Source organism: Dermacentor silvarum, chromosome 7 (assembly GCF_013339745.2).
Source record: "Dermacentor silvarum isolate Dsil-2018 chromosome 7, BIME_Dsil_1.4, whole genome shotgun sequence".
Lineage (NCBI taxonomy): Eukaryota > Metazoa > Arthropoda > Arachnida > Ixodida > Ixodidae > Dermacentor > Dermacentor silvarum.
In genome coordinates this window covers 45,385,245-45,409,390 of record NC_051160.1, presented here as the reverse complement: position 1 = coordinate 45,409,390, position 24,146 = coordinate 45,385,245, and the positions used below count along the sequence as shown (strand labels likewise).

Sequence of the window (24,146 nt, the reverse complement as noted above, 5' to 3'; positions counted from 1 at the left end):
GTGTGATCTCATATGCAAAATCTTTTTTCGCAACACTGTTGTACGTAGATGCCGAAGCATCGAATGCTAAGTTACACGAAATCTCACAAAACGGCTCATATACCCAAAAGTTATCGATAACGCACAGGGCGCACTTTGTGATGCCGGCAATGTGGTTCTCCAGACTCAAGCAAGACTCACCAAAGTAGGTTAACGGAATTTTGTCAAGAAAGTTTTGTTTTGCAGTGCATTCCTTGTCTGTGCTGTCTCGTTTCACAACAACAAAATTTATGTGAAAGTGAATTCTTTCACTTTCCCCACCAATTTCGTTATTGTGGGGTTCAACTGTATAATGGGCTACATGCAGAGTTTGTTTGATTACTTGCCCGCTAGAACTTTTCCTCAGCATCTTGCAAGTTTATGTAGCCATAGATATTTGTCCATATTAGAAATGGACAAACATAAATGCATTTGTGTTTGTTTGCTTCTCTCTTTTTGTGTCTGTCTGTGTACACATCACTTTTTTCTAATCCATACTAACTAGTTCAACTTTTTTGTCATTCCAAGAGATTTGTTATCGCACCTCAAAAGAAGTTACCTTGTCGAAACTGAGTCCCTCGATGTCCATGAAGAGGCGCATGAGTTCCGGAATGGCAAGCGCTGGGTGCGTGTCGTTGAGTTGAATGGCCACCTTCTTCGGGAACTGCTCCAGCAGGGTGTGCACCACATCTGTTTGGCTGAACTTGGAAGATTTGTAACGGCGAATGATGTCCTGCAGCGTCGCTGAAACCATGAAGTACTCCTGCTTCAGACGAAGCTCCTTGCCCTCGAACGCCTGGGTCCGGCAGAAGGTTAAGGTGAGAGTTTCACAGGTTGAAATGCAACGAAATATGGCTTCATTTAATTCTTTGAGTGAAAAACAAAACACTATGATAGGCTCTAATGCCCCAAACCAATTGATAGGTTAGGGGAGGTGCTGTAGTGGGGAGCCCCGGATTAATTTGGCCACCTGGAGTTCATCAAAAGAGCACTCTCAAAAAATTAGACTCATTTTTATTAGTTTATTAGATAGCTGTCGACCATGAAGCCCCAATTCCTTGAGAGTGAGACAGAAAATGAATTACGTTACCTTTTAATGCAACCAGAACTGCGTGCCAAGTGCAGCATGGCTTTGAATGTGAAAAAGGAGGCTATTGATGTCACCAAAGCCTTATGCGGTGGTCTCGTAGAACCAGACGCCACTGAAGCATACACACGCGCACTAATGACTGTGATGCCCAAAGCCAAGTACATTCAACCCTCAATTGAACAAGAGGGTTGAGCAGCTTCCAAGATGAGCGCACCGTTGGATTGGCCAATTTGACAGCTTCCAGCAACATAGTCACTGTCATGACCTGCAACCACCACACCGGGCTGACCAGCACGCTCTTTATTTCAGAGTTCGTGTGGCCGCCACCTCTGCTTTTGGCAACGTGAATAGTCTCCTTTTTCACATCCGAAGTCGTGCTTTGTCTGAAGTGCACTTTCAAGGGGTCGCATACATGTTAGAATTAATTTGATGAGGTATGTTGAATAGAAGTTAAATGCTACCAACTGTAGGAGTAAATTTTTATTTAGACCATTAATTCTTTTAGAAAGATTTATAAAAAAGCAGAAAAAAGGAAGAATCAAGTGTACAACTTTAAATCTGCAATAACAAATATTGCAATTCGATAAACTGCACCTATCGAGACATCTAAAAGAGACAAAACTGATCTATTATAAACCCCTCCGAAATGTGCCACTAATACGCGAGTGGGATTTTTGCAAAACCCTCGTCAGCATTGTAACAATTTCATGTAAGCCATAAACCAGTTCGTCACATTTTGTCTGTTTTAGATCCTCCAACAGACGCAGTTTACAAAAATTGCGATTTCTGTTTTTGGGTGCTAAGTTATGTATTTGTAAACTTTGTGTTGCAATTGTTTTTCACTTGCCGATTTTAGACATTTTTTTTTAATTCACCGACGATTATGATACTCCCTAATGCGAAATTTTAGCCTAGCTCTATACATATTTTCATTTCGCGGACAATCTGTCTCATGCAGCATGTTGCAAATGGAGCAAAGTATGGTGAGACTGCCTCGCTAATCTGGAGATCGCGAGAGCCACCGCGTTGGACCAGAGTGTAGGTGACGCGGGCACGATTCACAGCAGCTGCCACTGACAGACCTCCCCGACGACGCGCACTACTCTGGCGCCATTGCATTGCCATCGTTGCTGCACAACGCTTTTCTTCTCACGCTTTTGCCATACCCTCCTCTGCTTTCCACCTCATGGCTCCACTGCACCTTCCTCTCTGCTTTTTTCCTCTCTGCTTTCCTCCTCCCGTCTTTCATCCCCTGCTGTGCTCCGTGTTCACTTTCATCTTTCGCTGTGCTTGTTCACTCAGTTACAAGTGACGACGCCAACACCGACGCTCGCCACAGGAATGGCCGCCTAAGAATATTGAATGTCCTTAATAAAAATTTTGCTTCATACTCTCAAAAATCAGAACTTTTGCTCTATAGACCCACATGCAGAGGTCAAAAAAGCATTAAGGAAAGGCCGGACGTTGTGGTCACAGTAGAGGGCACCAGGATACCGATAGTGGAGAGCCTAAGAATACTGGGACTCCGCATATCCGAAAATGGCCATAATGGAGAAACCATTAGACTACTGGATAATAGTGTTCACCAAACAATGAGACTAATAAAGCGGATAGCCAACAGAAACTATGGCATGAAAGAGCACAATCTTATTCGATTAATAGAAACATTCGTAATCAGCCGTATTGTATATGTGGTCCCTTACCTTAAGCTCTACGCTGCCAGAAACACGTGTGGATGAAGCTGCCCGAGGCAAGTAAGGCGATGCGACGGGGCGAGTTGCATGCACTTGAAAGTATGGCTGCAATAAAAGTTCACTACGAGACAAATTGGGCGTCTGCTAACTGTAAGAAATAATTTTGGAAGTGATCAAATTATCATCAAGTGTTTCGACAACTTTTATATTGATGGGCTGTACACAAGGCTACGCTTTTACGCCCATAACATAGTATGGATACAGTAGAACCCCACTGTTACGTTCCCGGGTGCTGCATTTTCCTGGCTGTTACATCATTTTAGACCGGTCCCAGCATAGCTCCCATGGGACCCAATGCATTGGTAACCCCGCTGTTGCATCGCAACTGTGGGACCGTTTTCGCATCATACGTTGCAAACCGCCACCCCGTGCCGGCCCGAACGGTCATGTTGATTTTTTTTTTTATGTCGCTGGGCTGGGTGGCTTGATGATGGGATTAGCTCGAAGCGCCGGGGGCGACACCTATGACATATTTTCGGTTTTCACCAGCAAAAGCATGGCCTTTGAGATCTGTATTTGCTATCTTAAGATGGTGCCTATGACGCATTGGGCCCCTAAACTTGTATTTGGCAGCTATATAAAGCTATAAAGTCCAAGGTCTTGGCAGCTATAAAGTCCAAATCCGTTGCGCCGTATGCTGTATGAGCGAGTGAAAGCGTGCGAGGGTCAGCCGACGATTGCGGCTCAATCTCGCACGCGTGAAGGAGAAAGGCGGGGCGAAAGCGTGCTGCTTATGTCGCGCGCAAGGCATTGGGGGGTTACTCCGGCAGCGGCCGCCGTATCTTGAAAGTGATCTGCGACGTGGAAAAAGTGCGTGCCCGAGCGGCGTTGTACGCAGGCATCAACTGCGTACTACACGACTCGACTGCGCGCGGTCGCGCGGGCCATATCTTGAAAGCGATCTGCGTTGGCGGCAGAGTCTAGGCAGTGTAAGTGCATCGGCGGCTCGTAGCTTTGTGCGTGCTGTGTGTTCTCGGCGCTCAGTTTGCGTTGAAGCAATAGACAGCACAAAGGTCACATCGCTGGCTGCTGCTGCAGTGCTTCCTCACGCTAGCGTTTTGATAGCGAGTGTCCATAGGCGTGTGTGCATGCACTCACACGCCTACGCCCGAGCGCATGCACACCAGGAGCCGCGAGATGACCGTGCCGAGCAGTTCCAACCAGAGCCCATACCATTAACCTACACTCACATCCTACAACACTATCGCCTTTCACGAAGAACACTACCCCCACCTCATAATGCTCTGATGCGAGAGAAAGCCGTAATATGGCAAAAACTTCAAACAAACACATATCCACATTTGAGTCTTTACCACGCCATACACCCTGCGCTGTATTCCCATAAATGTCCACACTGTGATCAATGTGCAACACTTTACCACATGGTATGGGCTTGCGCAAACACACCACAGCTAACACCCATAACACACCCCACCACACGGCAATGGGAGGCAGCGCTGTCCAGCTCCGACTCGACGGACCAGCTCAACCTGGTCAACCGAGCGAGAAGGGCAGCTAAAGCCGCTGGACTCCTGGACTGAGGGGACCACCCACTGCAGAGCGGAGGAGCTACCTACGCTCACGTGTTCTTTTTATTAAAGTTTATTCTCTCTCTCTCTCTCTCTCCACACTCATCGAGTGTGATGTTTTCATGTTTGCCTGTGCGCGCTGACATCGTGCTTGTTAATATAGTTAATAAGCGATTACAAGTAAGTTTATACGGACGATAAAACAACTATCCTTACTTTCTATAGCTGTCTACTAATTTGCTATTGCAATCGATGCTTTGGCTTTAGGGCAAAACAGCGACCTTTTTTCTAACGTAAGAATTAAAGTAATGTTGTGTGCAGTTCACCACTACTCTCATTTCTCATTTTTTCTTGTTTCTCAGCTCTTGCGTTTCCCGGCTCTTAAGATTTTTTTTTTTATGGTCCCGCGAAAAACGTTTCAGCGGTGTTCTACTGTATCTCCTTCCACAAGGGACCTTTACAAGAAAGGAGATTCTACCTTGAAGTGTGTCACCTCGTTTGAATACTTTTCCAGTAGATGCCCCTAATTAGTTCAAAGGACTTTAGAGTGCCCATGTGTCACGACTATGCATAGAGCCCTTTACTTAACCTTTACTTTCTCTTTAAACTGCACTACCTTCAAGGTTGGCCACATTTTTCGATTGTGCTATCTCCGGAATCGGCCCAAATGTCTCGTTGGGTAAAGCCACAGTTTGGTTTCGGTTCTAGGCATGTGCAGTTTGAACGAGCGCATCTAATTCTATTTTGTCCTTTCGCTAATTACTGCTCCATGAATAGCTCCATGCTAAGTTGGTGCGTCTTTTTTGCTTCAAGCTTCAGCTTGATGACTTTTACGTTGTCCTACATGCACTAAAAAGCCTCAAATTGTCTAACTTGAGAGACGAAGTGGTTAGACACCCAGATCGCATGAACCCAAAATTGATCTGAAGACGCCAAGAAGACCTTGTCTTAAAGGATCCCTCACCAGGTTTAGTCATTTTAAACAGTGAAGTGCAGTGCATTCTTGACATGCTGCTGACCATGTCTGCAAAGTATTACAGCGCTGCGTGTTGCAACAACAGCTGGAGTTACAAACCAAAAGTCGTGTGCCCTCTTTCTGGGGGAAGCTCTGCTCCCAGCCAGACAGTCAATCTAACATGCACAAATGCCGCAACGTAAAATGCAGTGCTAGCAGCATCACTCCCCATGACACATGACTTTGGTAATTTCTCCAATGTGGAACGCTCAATGCCGCCACTGAAAATGCGCTGCGCAGCAAAAAAGAAAAAGGAAGAGAAGAGGGAAAAGAGGAGGCTGGGCTCATCCGATGAATCCGACGTGGTCGCTCGACTTCAGGACATATGGGAGAAAGCGGGAAAGGAACGTCACTTGCGGACGCTACTCAAGGCAGAGAATGTCTCTGTTGAGAGTCGCGCTCGCTTCCTGGCGGTATGCTAACATGGCATTCAAGTTCTTCTCTTTTATCTCCTCCAATAATATATAAAACGATCTGAAAAAGTATTTCCATAAGACGATCCCTAGACGGCGTTCCAGAACTTCCAGTGTATAACTAAAATTTGCAATAGGGCCTAATGAGGGGCCCTTTAAAAAAAATACACGAGCTGCCAGAGCAGCACATTAATTTCTTTATCTTTTCCGGTATTTTGCTTTAACTTTTTTTATGTAGTATTCTTAAAACCCAGTAATGTTAAAAAGTGTGTTTGACTGTGCTTCTTTTTCTCTAATTAAAATGTTTTCATGTCTGTCCCGTCGTTGCTTTTAGTGTGACCAGGTCATAACAATAGAATTTTCTTGGCACTTCAATGTTGAAATAGTGGGTTCAACGGTATAGGGAAATCAGAGTTGGCCCAAAGGTAAAGCTTCTACTTCAAATTAGGGCTAAAAACTACTTCGAACTTTTGGTTAAGACACCACAAACAGGTCTCCCATTGTCATAGCTGACTGGTTACCTAACCATACATGCAGGGAAGACTAAAAAAGTGCTTGTTCCCATTTGTATGCAATCTTTCTTGTGCCTGTCTTGCTTGTGTGTGCATGTACGGTATGTGTTTGAGAGTGTAATGTGCTTGTGCGAGTAATATGTGAGAGTGTCTATATGCATGTGTGAGTATGCATGTGCATGTGCGTTACTATGTGTGCCTGGATTTGGTTTCATGCCTATCTCCTATGGCTTCAAAGTGCCAACTCACCCAACAAGTTTCACTAGACTCACATTGTCATTGGGGTAGAGCACCCTGGAGATGTTCTCTGCCAGGTTCCGGTCGAGGACGGCCTGAATGTAGTCACCGTTGTTGACTGCACAGATTCAGGTGCAGCACTTGTCTAAAGTGCTGCCACATCCAGATGTGCCAAAAAGAACTAACACAAAGCATCCAGTGGCTCAAAGGCCAATGCAACGCACCATTCACAAACATATTTCTGAATAATAATTTGATGCTTGATACGAATATTGCATTACTAAGAAAATTTTGATGCCTTTTGTCCTATCTTCGATTCCCTCGGAAGAGCAAAAACTCAACTACAACTACAGCAGAATCTCGTTGATGCGATTCTGCAGAATACGTTTTTCGGGATAATACGTTTCTTCTTCTTTTCCAGATAATATGATTTGGTTGGATGATACGATTTTCGGATGATGCGCTTTATTTTCCGGTTCCCGTGAAGATCGTATCAACAAGAATCCACTGTACACTGCCGCTGTATATCATGGTAACAACTGCAATCTATATGTAGTATGTTTAGAGAAAAGGTCTATAGAGATTCCTCCAGATCTTGCCACGCCATATCTCAATGCTGACTTCTAACATTAAAAATTTTGAACTTTAAACCCAATTTAGTTCCATGAATCTAATTTTGGTTATACTAATAGTACCCTGGTACTGTGTTTTTTCCTCAGTACTTCATGATTTGTGGCAACCGAAGGAAGCTGCATTAACACTTCTATTACTCATTAACTGCTTCAAGATAATTTGGAGGATAAGACTCATTAATGGCAACCTATATTATTGACAGATTTTAACACTGATTACACAAGTAGGTTCAGGCTATAAAAAGTTTGTAGATTGAGTTGTTCAGGCTGATTTGTAGGCTGAGTTGTTCAGGCTAAGAGAGTCAGTACAACAACAATAGGAACCACTGTCACTCCCATTATCACGAACTACAGAAAGATAATCTGACATGATTGCCCACACAAGACACTTACAGAAGCGAAGGTTGAATTTGATGGGCGACTTGCATGACCACAGGCGCATGGTGTTGACAACGTTGTTGCGGAACCCGGGGATGGGGTTGTCGTAGGGCATGGCAAGCACAATCTGAAAATTCACACGTAATCATAAACATAATTAAAGTTGCACATTTCATAGTTTCATGCTCAACATCTCTAATAAGACCAAGGTGCGTGAAAGACCACATGGTGCAACACTTCAGCCAATAAGGATCTTATCACAGTAAAACCTATATTTTCTCCCAGTTCATACTTTCCTGCCTTACACACTTAAGTATGATGGTCTTATTGCATTAAAACACTAAATTAGTTGATCTTGTTTACTTTTTCAGTATCTGTAGTTACGTCCCTCTATTTTCACTATATTTCCTCCTATTTTCTCTACAATATGTCTCTTCAACTCCAACTTTCTTCTCCAATACCTCTACTATCTTGCTCTGCATCTCTGCCACGGCCGCGGGACAATTCAGCTGTTCACTGTAAAGTGAGACAGTTACCATGGTCGTGGCCTTTCCTTTGCTTCTCCTTTTGTCCTTCTAAATACAATAAACTACTACTACTACTTGAAAGCTTAAAGGGATACTAAAACACACTAAAAAGGAGCACAGTCATACCTCAATATAACAAACAGATATAAAAAGTTTACGGACATAACAAAGTAGATACCAATTTTTCTTAGCGATATCAGTACATAACAAATATATGCTTATACTACTATAAAGCATAAACAAAGTATTCTCGTGTAAGATGCAACTTCACAATAAGACTCAACAGTAATGGGTTACCATATAAACCGGGATATAAGTCGAATTTTTTTCATGAAAAAAACAAGCTAAAGTCACCCCTCGTCTTATATAGCGATCTTTAGCCGAATGCGAGTCGTCGTCTGGCAACCTGTGGCAACCTTGTCGAAGCAAACGAATGAACGGGAATGCGTTTTGAAAAAAAGCATGCAGTATTGGAGAGTGCAGAAAGGAAGGCTGCTCAAGTGCAGCCCGTGCAAAACGTCATTTCGTGGGCGTAGTGCGGTTCATCCGCAGCCTCTCGCAGGACTTTGTGTGGGAACTGCGTGCGCACTCGCTGTCGGTGTCCATGCATCAGTGTTGTACGCGTTCCTCTAAAGCAGGAACGAAAGGTCATTCCTCGTTCCTTCCCAATCTTGAAATGAGTTTCCATTACAAGTTCCTTAATGCGAAAAGAACGTGTTCCAGTTAAACTTTTAACACTGGAACTTGCCGTTACATTGATGTTACATTTTAGTATTTTTAAAATTAAAATATAGTGTCAGTTATTTGTAAAACAGTCTCCATTCTCTGATGCACGACTCGTGCATGTCGTATCTTTGGGCAACAGCTCTGCTCCCCTGCTCGTCGGCTTTGCCGATAGCTGCATTTACGCGATGGATATGATGGTGGACAAATTGGTGACGCGCCATGTAACGTGAATCTAGTGTCGGATAATCCTGAGGCGAAATAAAGGAAACAATTTAAAACTAACATTGAACTACGTATATTATACGAATTTGAACGTCACCGGCAACAGATTATCGGGAGAGAAAAAGAATCCAAAGAAACGCTTCCAGACGAATTTTTTCAAGGAACACCGGACATACTCCAGACATGTCTAACTGCAACTTTGGTGTTCGTCTATTACAAGTGTAACACATATGGCACTTTCCACTTTGGTCTGCAAATGCGCAGTCAGGATACTGCGCTTCAGATGTGCAAATATAAAGTTGCTCACATGCACCGACATATAATTGAATTTCTTGCACAAGAAATGGCAGAAAAATGAACAATACAGTAAGCGTTTAATGAATGCTGATTCAATATTGCAGTATGAGTGGGAAAAACATGTCCAAAATCCATATTTGCATTTTAGTAAAGTCCATTGTTTGAACTCGGCAAATGTTGCATCTCGATGTTGGTGTCTGACAGACGAACCCGTTTTTTCGTCAGCACTTCGTTGGCAATTAATGTTCGATAGGATTGGTTGATATATGGTCATGACGAATGCGAGTCACGTGAGGAATGGAAATTTTCCATCCGCCGCGAAGTCCCACGAGTGGCGCTACGATTCTGACGTCAGCATTTATCTGCGGCATGCCGGAAAGAAACTGCAGGAGGGAGCGTCACGTGACAATCTTGAAGCCTAGTCATAAAAAAAAATTCATGAGCCATTCCACTCTCTGAAGGTGAATGACCAGCGAAGCTGTTTACTGCTCGGCACAGAGGTGACACAGAATTTTGAACAAAGGTAAGAACATATTTATTGTCCTGATCGGTGGTCACGGCGACGATAGGTACGCAGACACATTCGCATATCACCTCTGTTATTAAATCTGTCCATCACGTAAGACAATGAATGGCTCTTGCCCCCTTAAGCAATGGCTCATACCCCCATACAAGCAGAGGACTTCCTATTACGACGACAGAAGAGAAGTGAAATTCTAAGCTAGAATGATCAGCGGCAACGGAGTCAGCTGTGGAAGATGACGACGTACGTGTTAGCAGTGGCACGAGCGCGTTCGCGCAATTCAACTAGCCAGCTGTGGAAGAAGACGCAGCTGGCTAGTTGCTGATGATGATAGTTTTTCCGTGCGGACACCATAATATCCGGGATCCTAGCCATATCTTCACTGTAAACATTTAACGGAGAACTCACGAAAAAAAAAAATTACCGTAGCTTGCACTGGAAGCGCAATGGTAGAGACAGCGGAGCTGATGGTCACCTAGCTAGTCCTGGCTTTTGGGCTAAGCTAAGCACTACCAATCCCTGCCAGCATTTTCCGGAATTTATTTATTATTGATGAATTATCGATTGGCTATTTATTGGCTATTGCAAGGTATTGGCCACGTATTTGAGCTAGGCTAAGCACTACCAAGTCATCCCCGGCATTTCCCGGAATTTACTGATTATTTGTCGATTATCGATTAGCTATTAATTGGCTATCACAAGATATTGGCTACGTATTTGGGTAGGCTAACCACTACCAAGTCATCCCCAGCATTTTCCGGAATTTATTGATTATTGATCGATTATCGATTAGCTATTGATTGGCTATCGATGACTGACTAAGCCTAAGTAGTCCCAACCATGCTTAGCTAGACTTCCACTGTTAGAATGCACCATAGTCACGTGACAGGCAATTGCGGTAGTAGTTTGCGCCTCACGCGGTCGCCCATCCGCCCTTTATGATGTGCTGCGTACGTGCGTGCGTCTTTTCAATGCCGTGGAACGTTTACAGAAGCACGACCACTGGATAAAAAAAAATTACACCATCTTCCCGTAGGGGAACCCTGAGTAGTATGCGAAGCAGCCATGGGGTCGACTCAAGGTAGTTTTATCAGCTGTATAAACTTGGACATGTAGCAGCACCAGCAACGCGCAGAACTGCATGTTGTCGATGCCGTCGGCGTTTTGCCCGCGTTCTCACCGAATGCGCGCCGTTGGTGACTGTTGCCGGCACGTGCCTCTGGGGCGCCTACCGTTGCGCCTCTAACCTAAGCTGCTTCGCATTATCGCGCGCGGAGCCGCAGGTGTTGCCATTCGTTGCGCAATCCGGATAGGAGAGGAGGAATGCCGAGAGGAGGGGAAGGAGGATGCGCAGTGCGGGTGTGGACGCCGCACGGCGGAGGGAGGGAGGGATCGAGTGACATAGCCCCGACCATAAGATGCTTCGCATCTAAAAAAGGTGCGGCCTGCCGCGTCGGGCACGCTGCAATGGGAGCGAACGTGACAGCCGTTGTTGCATTGTCGGCCCCTTGGCTGGGCCAAACGGCGATGAAACGCGTCGGCTTCCACGCGCGGCATTCCTGGCGCATTTGCTATGCCGATGCCAGATCGACAACAACCCCCGACGTCTGGCGCCGCGGCGGATCACACCGTTTTTGATGCACGCGGCAGGTCGCACCTTTTTTTTTATCCATGCAGCTGCCGTGACAGAAGGAACGCCGTTCCCTCTGCCGTTCCTTCGTAAACCTAACGAGTTACCGTTACTACAGTGCCTAGAATATACTTAATTATACTCTAGGCACTGTACCGTTACAGTTCCACCGACACTTAACGGAACTGCGGCATTCCTCCGTTCCTCTCTAAAGGAACTAGTTCCAGGAACACGCCCTTCCGTACAACACTGTCACACATATAATTCGCTGCAAAGCCATGGAGCTTGCGCGAGGAGCTGTACTAGAAGCGACCAGCGACAAACGGTGGTCTCATAGAGAAAGAAATTGAACAAGAGGGGACACTCGACAAAAACTGGCAGCAGAAAACACGTCACGCTAGCACTGACGCCGTCGGATAGCTGTCGCGAGCATCGAAAAAAAAAAAAGTAAAATATGTTAACAGACATTGTTTTATTTTTGCAATTCTTTGCCGCGAAAAGTAAAACGTTTTGCGTAAAAATTAACTTACACTTCGCGACTTAATTTTCTTACGTTACCTAACGACAGGCCAATGATGCGCCAGACACGCCAACGAAGCGAGCGAGGACGGCTGCGCGTGTGAGAGCTCGCCTGTTCGGCGACCCGTCTGTCTGCGAACATTTGCTCCTTTGACAGTATCAATCTAGCAGCCTACATCTTTGTGCTCTCGTGGTCGTTTCGTTAACTTGATATGTACCAAAATTGGCATGCTATGACAAGAGTATATGACGAACATAAATTATATGTCATGACAATGACCCAGCGAAAAAATGTCACAGTTTCGCACTTACCCAGCACTTACCCAAGCCCTGCAGCACTGCACACAATGTACCCCGAACGGTTCCCAAGCCCGGACTGCCCCCTGTGTGGTGGTTATGCGGACTTCGAGCATGTCCTGTGGGGCTGCGCATTTGCCGGTCCCCCTTTCACCCAAGAGGAAATGATGATGCTTATTAAGGCCCAGGATCAGACCTCTCAAATCCTGGCAGTCCAGAGGGCCCGCGAGAGGGCCATCAGGTTTGACCTGATGGTCCCCGAGTGGGCCTAGCCAGGTGACGTCGAGTTTACTCGCGTCTATTGTGGACCCAATAAAGTTCACTCACTCACTCACAGTTTCGCCCTAAGGGCGAAGCAATGAATGCGATAGCAACACAGCAATGCCATACGAAGTAAGGTGAGCGGCTTTGGTAGCAATATGAATTGTAGTAAACATGAGCTGATTAAGTAAGCAGGTGTGCTGCGGCGTAAGTAGACCGACATGAAGAGAGACTCGATGACCACGAGAAGGCGCGTGTGAAACGGTGGTGTTGATGAGAAGCGATTCCCGTGGGCAGCGCGTGCGAAGGGACACACCTGTAGCGCTGCACTGCCGATCCGGGCAGCATTGCATGTGTAGCGTGCGTTGGAAAATGTGGCCCGACTATTACTAACTGAATGAACAAGCGTGGTGTGAGCGCGCACAAACAAACACGAATAGATCACACTGAATGACTGCAGACAACGACTGTCAAAACGCTGGCAGCAAGCATACGCTGCAGCGGGCGAAGGTACGTGCGGCCTATCGCTTCAACGGAAACTGAGCGGCGAATGCACGGCGCATAAAGGTCAGAGCCGTGTGGAGATAAGAGACGGTACGGACGAGCGCGGTTGTTGGCAGAGTAGAAGTGCGCCCCCCCCCCCCCCCCCCCGCTCCCTCCGGCGCTGGCTTCCTGCTTCCTTGCTTGCGCGTGGGAGATGAGTGCGTTCGCTCTCCGTGATAGCACGCGTCCCCGCACGCTTCCGCTCGGGCATACGGCGCGCGGCGAAGAGTTTATCTATGGGAACCACACGGCGGCGACGACGACGGCGGCGACGACGACGGCGACGGCAGAAATCCGGTTCAAGTGTCCATATAATTGCTATCGCAATAAAATATCGACACTCAAAAACCATTGAAATGAGTTAGGACGTGGGTACTAAGTGAAGGAAAACTAAAGGATGCTGGTAGAAGTGATACTCATGCGCATGACTCGGCATAAATGACAATGACTCAGCGAAAAAGCACTAACACTCAAAAACCACTGGAATGGCTTTGGACGAGGGCACTAAGTGAAGGAAACACTAAAAGATGATGGTAGAAATCATAGTCATGACCATGACTGAGCCAAAATGACAATGACTCAGCGAAAAAAGATTAATACTCAAAAACCACTGAAATGGGTTCGGACATGGGCACTAGGTGAAGGAAACACTAAACGATTGTGATAGGTCATACGCATGACCATCACTCAGCAAAAATGACTCAGCGAAAAAAGATTAATACTCAAAAACCACTTAAATGGGTTCGGACGTGGGTACGTGGGCACTATGTGAAGGAAACACTAAAGGATGATGGTAGAAGTCATAGTCATGACCATGATTGAGCAAAAATGACACTGACTCAGCGAAAAAAGATGAACACTCAAAAACCACTGAAATGGTTTCGGACGTGGGTACCAAGTGAAGGAAACACTAAAGGATGGTTTTAGAAGTCATAGAACATGAGCATGACTCAGCAAAAATGAAAATGACTCAGCGAAAAAAGATTACTACTCAAAAACCACTGAAATGGGTTTGGACGTGGGCACTTAGTGAAGGAAACACTAAAAGATGATGGTAGAAGTCATAATCATGGGAATGACTCAGCACAAATGCGAACGACTCAGCGAACAAAGATTAACACTCAAAAACCAATGTAATGGGTTCGGATGTTGTACTAAGTGAAGAAAAATGCTAAAGGTTGATGGTCGAAGTCATAATCATGAGCATGACTAAGGCTTTCGTCTTAAGGTCTTTTAGGTGTAGCTAAAGGGACTCTGGAGGACTCATGACATGAATGTCATGACATGCGTATCATGTAGGTCATGAAAGAGCCACCTACGTCTTGGTGCTCTTCATGGCCGTTTCGTTAACTTGGTACGCTCCCCGCACACTGCTTCGCATAACATCGATTCCCACAGGGCGTGGGATCTGCCGGTTTTTCTTTTATTGCGATACCAACTATATGGACACCCCAAGCGGATTTCTGCCGTCGGTGCCGCCGTCCCGTGAGGTTCCGTATGAAGTCCAACGGCGATGAAATCGTCGCCGCGCGCCGTGTGCTATATGTGCGAGTGAAAGCGCGCGAGGGACGCACGCTTTCACTCCCCGATTGTGGTTGTGAAGAGGAATAGCGCCTCTTCCTCTTCACAACCACAATCTCTCTCTCTCTCTCACGGGTAGCGAACCCACGGCGGAGAGCAAACGCGACTCATTCCGTCGCGCGAAAGGCCGTGGGGGGAAGGGAGGGAGGAAACTCGTTTAGCTGCGGCACCAAATGCGTATTTATATAAAAACGTTGCGAGGCGAGAAGGTGGTAAAGACTTCCGACGCTGCTCGACGAGTGTCCCGTTCTGATCTCGGCGAAAACCTCGGAGCCGCCGTCAGAGGCACCGGCAACAGCCACCAACGCCGCGCGCGTTCGGTGCGAACGCGGGCAAAACGCCGACGGCGTCGACAACAGTTCTGCGCGTTGCTGGTGCTGCTACATTTACAAGTTTAGAGAGCTGATAAAACTACTATCCTTTTTTTAATGTAGCCTGGTTTCTTGGGCTCCCGGCGTATTATTGCGTTCCTTCAGCACTTAGACATGGCACCACTGCACTATTGTACTACGGCGACGTGAGAAATTTTGTTTCACAGTGTCCGACGCAACTTGGCTTACGGTACGGGACCGAGATTTATGACGCAGTTAGCGAAAAACAACTCGACCGTCCTGGCGTTGTTAATTTGAGTTAATGAATCATGATGGGACACGTTTCCGATGCTTCCTAGGGAATTGTAACTTATCTCGGTACTTTTGAGGCACAGTGGCCGCACAGGGCGCTGTGACGTAGTTAGCGAGAACCAACTTGGCCGTGGTGCGTAGTGTAGTGCAATTTACTAGGAGAAGTTTGTGACACATTCCTGACGCCAGGCATTACTGAAAAGTAATTTCGTAACTTTTTCGGGTGCTTAATTTTGAGGCACGCTGGCCTACAGGGCATTGTGACGCAGTTAGCGATAAGCAGCTCGGCCGTGGTGACAAAGTTAGTTTGGGCGTGTAATTAATCTTAATGGGACAAGTTTGTGACGTTTTCTGTGGCCCCGCAACTCTTTCGGTACTCACGCTTGTCGAAAACGCGATGAGCGATTGCCAAGAGTGACATCATGGAAGTGCGTTATTTTTCTTGCGGCGGCAAAACGCGCAAAAGATAACGCAGAGGTACATAACAATCAGAAAGTTGTAATTCGAAAATTCCATCTTCTAAAGGACTAAAAGCGGATTTTACATTCATGCATTTGTCTTGAATGCGAGTAGAAGTCATTCTACGAGCGTCTAGCATGGACCGGCTGGTGGTGGTGGTGAAAACAATTATTTGGCTATGGAGGGACAGGAGGTAAGCCTCTGTTGCGTCTATCTGTGCACATAGCGTACCATCGCGACGCCTGAGGCCAAGTTTTGGAAACGCGAAGCCGCCCGTGTATTTGTGCCATTAAAGTGCAGGGAATAATGCCCGGGAATGGGGGAATGCTTGTAAATAAGTTGTTTTCATATTTTATGGTATTGTTTGGGATGAGTCGGATATTTTCTATGCCATGTATGTAAAAGCGAATTGCTTTTGTTTGTAATGCCGCCCATTCACCGCTTCCGCACGTTTCGCCTCTACACGCAGTATTCCTATGTCTAAATACCAAAATGACACATGCTTGTAATTTACCTTTTTTTTTTTGCAGATGATATTGTCCGGTGGAGCTTCGTACGGGAACTACTGCATACCTAGGGTCACAACGTTGGATGAATGCACAAAAACCCCGGACCGAGTATTTATATAGAGCAAAATAAACATTCCTCATTTTACAAGGCGTCTTGCATCTACTTTGTGAAATTGCTCATGACACGAATTCGATGGGGCTTGTTTAGATCGTTCGCAATAATTTTTGCCAAATAAAACGATTCCGCACCAATACCACGCACGGTTGAGCAATAGAAAGAACAAATAAAAAAGAAAGCCAATGGGCACAGCTGGCGTAACGCGTGCCAGCTAGTGTTCAAAACGTGCGCGTCCAAAACCGAAACCGGAAGTGTGGTTCAGGTATTGATAACGACCGCTTGGCGCGCTGCAGTCAGTTCGGCCACTGGGCTCTATGGGAGTGTCCGCTCTTGTTGAATTCCTCTTCCGAGGACAGTGCTGCTACAAATTTCTACAGCCCCGGTGGTAGGTGAACGGTGCCGTTTCGAAAATAAATGTGTGTGAGCGATTTTTGGTTGTTTTCCTTTTTTTCCTCTTTTTTTTCACCTAAACTTAGGGGGTCAACCTATATTCCCACTCGACCTATAATCTGGTGTATACGATAATCTGTGTTAGTAAGTTATGCTTGTACAATAACAAAGCAACCACATTTTATAGCGTCTACAGCCACCGGAAATTCCTCCTGCCGAAATGCCGAGTCGTTCACACTGCCTGGCAACTGTGTCGTTTTAGCTCTCGAGATACTGCAAAAGAAAAAAAAATTACCAACAATTACGATACTCCCTAATGTGAAATTTCAGCGCAGCTCTATATGTTATTTCCTTTCGCGTTATATTGGCTGACGCGGCCAATCTGTCTCACGTTGCAAACGGAGCGAAGTCCAGCGCGACTGCCTCACTAATCTGGAGATCGCGAGAGCCAGCGCGTGGGTGACGTGTGGGCACCGCCCTGTCAAAAAAAGCAATTGACTCCAGTTAGGAAATTTCCAATTGGTACCAATTGGAAAATTTCCAGTCGTAAATTAGTACATAACTGGACCAATTGAACCAACTGGAACGTGACCAATTGGTTTTTGTTGGAGTGACCAATTGTACCCAATGGGTGTCAATTGGTTTGAAAGCAATTGGTTGGAATGACCAATTGCACCAATGGGCAATACCAATACACATATATACCCCACAAAGCAAACCTAAATAGGATTCCAGCTGTCAGAAACAGGTTTGCTGTAGCCTTAGTACTGCATGCATATATAGCTATAGCTCATTCCAAAAATGGGTTCATAAACTGAAAGTATGATTTCCCAGTAGGTTACGTTCTAGCTAGTTTATTCCTATTGGTAGTCCAATTAGACTCAGCTGGGAATGTAAGGTGGGCCTAGCTGGTTCAAACTGGCAAGTCCAATAGGTGACCCGTAAAACGAGCATTCGCAGGGAATTGTGGGGCGCGCCGTCTGCTAGCAGCTTCCGGTTCGACGGACGACGCGGCGGCATCGGCGGCATGCCCGGCGCGCGTTTTTCTACGCAGTTTCAACTGTCAGTCGTGCGAAGCTTTCCGTCCGCTTTGTCGACCAGCAATGTCGTACCATTCATGCAGCTGATTTCTAGGTTTCAGTTCACTCTGACAAGGATACGCTTTTATTCATAAACGAACTCTGGTTTTCGTTTCGGCGGCCTTTTTTGTTTCTGCCAAGTTTAGCTTTACGACATTTGCCGCTGCTTGGACGCACCGTCACTGACTGCTCTGCCTGCAGGTCAGTCAGACAGATGAAAAAGCTATTTTTGTCCTGTAATTTATCAAGCGTATAGAAGCATTGCTTAGAAAATCGGGTGCTGAGGCGACGGCTATAGCAGCCTGGTAAATACTGCCCTGTGATCGTCGCTGCAACCGATATCGTCAGTAACGGCGAAGCTAGCGTAATTAGAAAATGAAGTGCTGAAAACGTTTGAAAACTGCGCTCTGTCAATGGCATTTCTTGGTCGAAACTAGAGGTTCATTTGAAGTGGTACATAGTTTTCGCTTTTTTTGTCAACAAGATGCGGATATGGCCATGTCGCCGAAAAATTACGGCTGCGCATTATCTCTGTCTGTGTTCAAGGAATCAAGGTGGGCTAGTTGGTTACGAGTATTATGTATGTATCTGGCTGTGTCCCGTTTAAATTTGCGCCGTAAAACGGTTTCATAATACCTCTATATATCCGAGTACTGAAATAGTTATTGTTGCTTGAGTCAATGTTAGAGAAAGAAATATCATGCATGCATATATAGCTATAGCTCATTCCAAAAATGGGTTCATAAACTGAAAGTATGATTTCCCAGTAGGTTACGTTCTAGCTAGTTTATTCCTATTGGTAGTCCAATAAGACTCAGCTGGGAATGTAAGGTGGGCCTAGCTGGTTCAAACTGGCAAGTCCAATAGGTTACCCGTAAAACGAGCATTCGCAGGGAATTGTGGGTTGTTGGGGAATCATTCCGTGTCGGCCCTTACACAGCTCATCGCCGCCTGATGTGCCACTGTACGTTCATTTTCTTTTTTTCACTGATGGTTCAATTTTGGAAGTGGCAGCCATGCCTCTGATGATTGTGCACAGCTGACTCAGCAAGGTACGCTGCAAGGCAGTAGTTACATGAGTTCACCTTTAACGCTTGAATTTGAGCAGCCAACGACTGAACAGCCGACCGTGGCTTTGCTAGGCGCCTGCTACCAGGTAATCTTTGAGTGCGACAAAGCCGGACTGCAAGTGCGTCAATAGGCTTCAACGGCGAAGCGGTGGGGGCGCATCCCAGAATCCCCTCGCTCTTTTACGGATCATCTATTGGACTCAATTGGTTGCATCCCTGACGCAATCGTAACCAATTGGAGGTAAGGATTTCCCGATGGGCCCAGTTGATTCCAATTCGCAAGTCCAATCGGACTCAATTGGTTTCACTTTGACTCAATCGTAACCAGTTCGAACTAGGGATTTTCCAATTGGTTCCAATTGGTCCCAGTTGATTCCTATTGGAAAAGCTAATTGGAGTCAATTGTTTTTTTTTTATTTTTTTTACTGGTGATTCACAGCAGTCGCCGCCAGCAGACCTACCAGACGAAGCGTGCTACTCTGGCACCATCTCGTAGACATCTTCGCCGCACTACGCTTTTCTCCTCGCGATTTTGCCATACCCTCCTCCACTTTCCGCCTCATGGTTCCGCTGCTCCCTCCTCTCCACTTTCCTCCTCGCGTCTTTCAACCCCCGCTGCGCTCCGCATTCGCTTTCATCTTTTGCTGTGCTCGTTCGCTCGGTTACACCGACGCCACCAACGCCGCCGATCCCAGCAGGAATGGGCGCCTAAGAGCTGTGCTCTAAAAAACAAGAGTGCGCAACATTTTACTGCTACCACCATCTACTGAGCGTGTGCAAACTTACATGCCCCACGCTTCTACCGCGCATGTCAAGTTAGTGTGCTTTTCTTTTCTCGCGGCAATACCAAAGATAAGCCCTGAGGAAGAAGCAATACTTCTGGAACTCCTGGCAAGCACATTTTTGGCTACGCATCAAGAGCAGAAGAGACATTTGCCAAAGAAGAGAGGATGACAGCGCGATGGTATATCCCTCCTGCTCTACAGACTCGCATTCCGATTGGTATGTAGCAAATAATTCTGGTGGCAGGGGTGGCAGAAATTTGTCTGGAACCAATCGGTGCCGAATTGGATTCCGTGCCACTCTAGATGCCAAATGAATAGCAGTCAAAATGTCACGTTACCATCAGAGGAGGCTTGACAAACAAGAAAGATGCAAAAAAGGACGGGCAGTGACTAAACAACGGTATTTCACTCATGGTAACGCTGATGTTTCTAATATTCCAGAAGCGTCAATTTCCAAGTTGGAATTTGCTTAGTCAACTTAGCCCGTACAGTGTCCCCTTAAAAACTTGTGTCAAACGCGAGAATTAGAGTTGGCCGAGGCCATTGTAGGTCTAGGCACAGAATGTGCAGCCACTCACCTGTGTGTCGACCCATTTGAAGCCCTTGTTGGTCTTCTCCACACGGCCGTAGAAGTTGACGGGAGTCATGTATTCTGGGCGAGCCTTCTCCCACGGGTTGCCAAAGCGAAGCCAGTCGTCTGGCTCTTCAGTCTGTAAGACGGGGACCAGGCCGCACACAACAGCAATGTCTACAATGTAATAAGGGTATGGGAGGGCTGCATGACTAGATTTGGTGCCGAAAATACAATCAAGGAGACAAACGATCATCCACTCCCATTTCATGCATAGCAGCCAATGCTATAGAGGATAGAGATATGAAATATGAAAGACATAGGAAAATATAGCTATCTGGCGTGCAGATATAGGTATCACGGTACTATCTGGTTTGCTTCATGTTCACCTGACGGTGAGGTGCAATTAGCGCATCACTCATGGGCGTCTAAATCTAAAAAGGACATGACATTTGTGCTCTTCGGCACTTCAGTCTTGCTTTTCTGTGTGAAATCGGCCTGAATTCATTATGCTGCAAAATATTCTGGCACCTACTTTTCATTTCTGGGAATGGTTACGAGCACCTCCGATGATGCACTGCAAGTCTTCCATTGCGGTCAATTGTTAGGCTTTTTGGCTAAAACGTTAGTCTAATTTGCATAAGTACTCATCTAATTTACCTTGAGTAATCTTGAAATGTGCACCTCGGTGGTAAAAGCAATAAAGAGGTCATCCTTTAATTATCTCGTCTTCTGCACATCTCATCTTCATCACTCTGTAAATATGCACACATAAACAAGAAAAGTGAAGTTGCTAGTCAGCACGTTTATGTGTCTTGCATCCTTTCGTCTACGTATTTCATGCCACTTTACCATTCCTACTTTTGACAACGGACAGGTGATATCTGCGCCTAGGTTTTTATACTGCCAGCGTAGCATTCAAGCTCACATTACTCTGATCACCAAGACACCTACCTGCTCGCCATTGGTGATCTTCTGCGTGAAGATACCGTACTCGTAGCGGATGCCATATCCATAGGCTGCCAGGCCAAGCGTGGCCATTGAATCGAGGAAGCAGGCCGCCAGTCGACCCAGGCCGCCATTACCCAGACCGGCATCCTCCTCAATTTCCTCCAGTTCCTCAATGTCCAGACCCATCTGCGCAAGCCAGTATAGAAGGCCCAAAGTTGTGGTGAACGCAGACGCGTGCGAGAAAAGTTTGCAGTTTCGCCGGACAGTTCGCCGTTGTTGTTTTAGCTTGCTTGAAGGGACGCGTGGCTGATTTGTACATCGTAATCTTTTACAATTCTTGACATTGACTCACTCACGCCTCGTGCATAGGGGAGAGACGTCCGTTTCCTTTTTCTCATCGGCCTGACAGGGGGTTCAGCGGCACGCTTTTCTTCAGTCTTTATAAACTGGCCGGGATAGCCATTGCTGACCAAATCTGTGTCACTCTTTTCAACTCAGCTCTGCGTGCGTCAGTAGTCGAGCACAATCGGAATGCACGGGTGAACAACGTAGAGGCAACAATGTAGAGGTGAACAATGTACCCCGGCCACTTTATAAAGACTCTAGAAAAGCGGGCCGCTGAACCCCCTGTCAGGCCGATGAGAACAAGGAAACGGACCTCTCTCCTCTAGGCACGAGGCGTGAGCGAGTCAATGTCAAGAATTTTCAAAGATTATGGTGTACAAATCTGCCACGTCCCTTCAAGCAAGCTAAAACAAAACCTGCCGTGCTTGCTCAGTGGCTATGGTGTTGGGCTGTTGAGCACGAGGTCGCGGGATCGAATCCCGGCCACGGCGGCCGCATTTCTATGGGGGCGAAATGCGGAAACACCCGTGTACTTAGAATTTAGGTGCACGTTAAAGAACCCCAGGTGGTCCAAATTCCCGGAGTCCACCACTACGGCGTGCCTCATAATCAGATCGTGGTTTTGGCACGTAAAACCCCATAATTTATTTTTTAAGCTAAAACGACAACTCGTCCGAGTCAAAGACCGCCTCAAAAAAGAAAAATATCCCGGCGTCATCTACAAAATTCCTTGCCAGGACTGCCAGGCGTGCTACGTAGGCGAGACGGGAAACTTTAAAAGAAGGCTACAGCAGCACCGCATTGATGTAGCCAAAGGGCACACAGTTTACAGCGCCCTGGCAGAGCATCATGAGAAGACTGGTCCCAGTATTAACTGGCATTCGGCTTCCATCATCGAAAGAGAGAAGAAATTATCATCCCGATTGCTTCTTGAATCATTCTGCATACAATCTCCAAACCGACACGGGCCCCCTCCCTCAGTTGTACGCAAGCGCATTACGTCTTCCGACGCATATATAATAAATACCATCATGCATTCGCGTTCATTGTGATCAAGGCACCCGTACTGGGCGCCGAAACGTCAATGTGTTGTTTTGTGTTCTTCAGTTGGCGAGTGTACGTTAATTCAGCCATGTTCTTCCCTCGCCGGACGAGTTTTCGTCAAAACCTAGACTTCTTCACTACAGTGTGTCTCATAATCGGATTGTTGTTTTTGGGCACAAGAACTCAGAGTTTAAATTTCAGACCAATAATTACCAATACAAAATTAATACAAAGCAATATTAGTGCATAGACAAATGAAATATAACAAAGCCGGTTATGTGGACTGATTGAACTTAACGTCTCAAATCAAACATACAATTAATGACAGATGCTATAGCGTACACGTCTCCGTGACAGTGAATTAATTTGTCTATCAGATTCCCACTGCTGATGCCGCAGCCAATGCAGAAATGCGCTACTCTACACTGCGATGGAAGCACCAAAATGAATGCTCTGTTTTGCGAAGCTCCTGCATCAAGAGACAGCATTCCTGGATGTATATTTCATTTCGTGGAATTGTTCACATGGTAAACTTGCGACAGTTGAAACACTGCCAATTTCAAATCCGGGTTAATTAAATGAAATCACCATATTTTCGTTAGCCTACTGTCTTTCAGGTGCATTTTGAGGCTGCTCAATTCAAATATCGCCGCTATTTCAATTTAATTCAAACTTTTTGGCTGCCCGGAAGGTCAATTCAGCCATTAACAGCTGATGAAACAACATTCAAAAGGTGGGGATAGTCCAAATGTGCTCACTTATCATGCTTGGACTGATACAGTATTGGGCACCCACTAGAATGTCATGCCAATGGCCCAGTCTTTTTGGTTTTTTTTTCTTTTTATGGCTTACCATACCTCTTTTCATTGTAAGAATGGCATGTGTCCACAGTGCTTCCATAAGAAGCTTTACTGGGGGCATTAATTGTATGCACCCAGTTACAACCTTGCCCAGCAAGAGGTACCAAGAAGTCTACGCAGTCCTTAATTGCTGACGTACGTTTCCTATCTATATGAGGCTTTCCTCAGGAAAGCCTCGCTGATTGACAAGTTCGTTCACCAACTCAAACCGAGTCTTTACAAGTGCCCGACCCTGCCAAGTATGCAAACAGACCTTGGATTGAGATTACGCGTTCACTGCTAGCTGCCTCTGCGCAGCAGGCGTCCTTTATCTTGACACTGTTTTGCATGTTGAGAGGCACGCAACACATCCCTATGCATCTTTCCGGAAAGCTTATCCTGAGCCCCTGAACGTTATCAATGCGGCGCTAAATGTGCCTCGCTCTTGGCTTGGGGAATGCATGCTAAGGAAGGACCTGTCTATGCCTCGAGAGCGCAGGAAGGCCAAGCTGCCCTTTATCAGTTTGAACGAGAAGGTTCCTCCTGTCGTCGAGGCCGAAAATAACCAACCTTGGAGCTGTCAAGTGCATAAAAAAAAAAAAAAACATTGCGTGCAGCACACATCTCTTGTGCGTGCAGAGACACGCACGAGAGATGTT

The 24,146-nt window shown here is 46.1% G+C and overlaps 1 protein-coding gene across 1 annotated transcript in view; it reads right to left on the bottom strand.

The window, feature by feature from the left end:
* LOC119458836 (glycogen phosphorylase) overlaps positions 1-24,146 on the bottom strand; it is a 51,042-nt gene that overhangs the window by 15,329 nt on the left and 11,567 nt on the right. The window contains exons 3-7 of the mRNA XM_037720699.2: positions 21,263-21,445; positions 20,316-20,447; positions 7,594-7,705; positions 6,604-6,686; positions 578-814 (exon numbers count right to left, since the gene is read on the bottom strand). Of these exons, the coding sequence (XP_037576627.2) occupies positions 578-814; positions 6,604-6,686; positions 7,594-7,705; positions 20,316-20,447; positions 21,263-21,445 (747 nt within the window). The remainder of the gene's footprint in view (positions 1-577; positions 815-6,603; positions 6,687-7,593; positions 7,706-20,315; positions 20,448-21,262; positions 21,446-24,146) is intronic.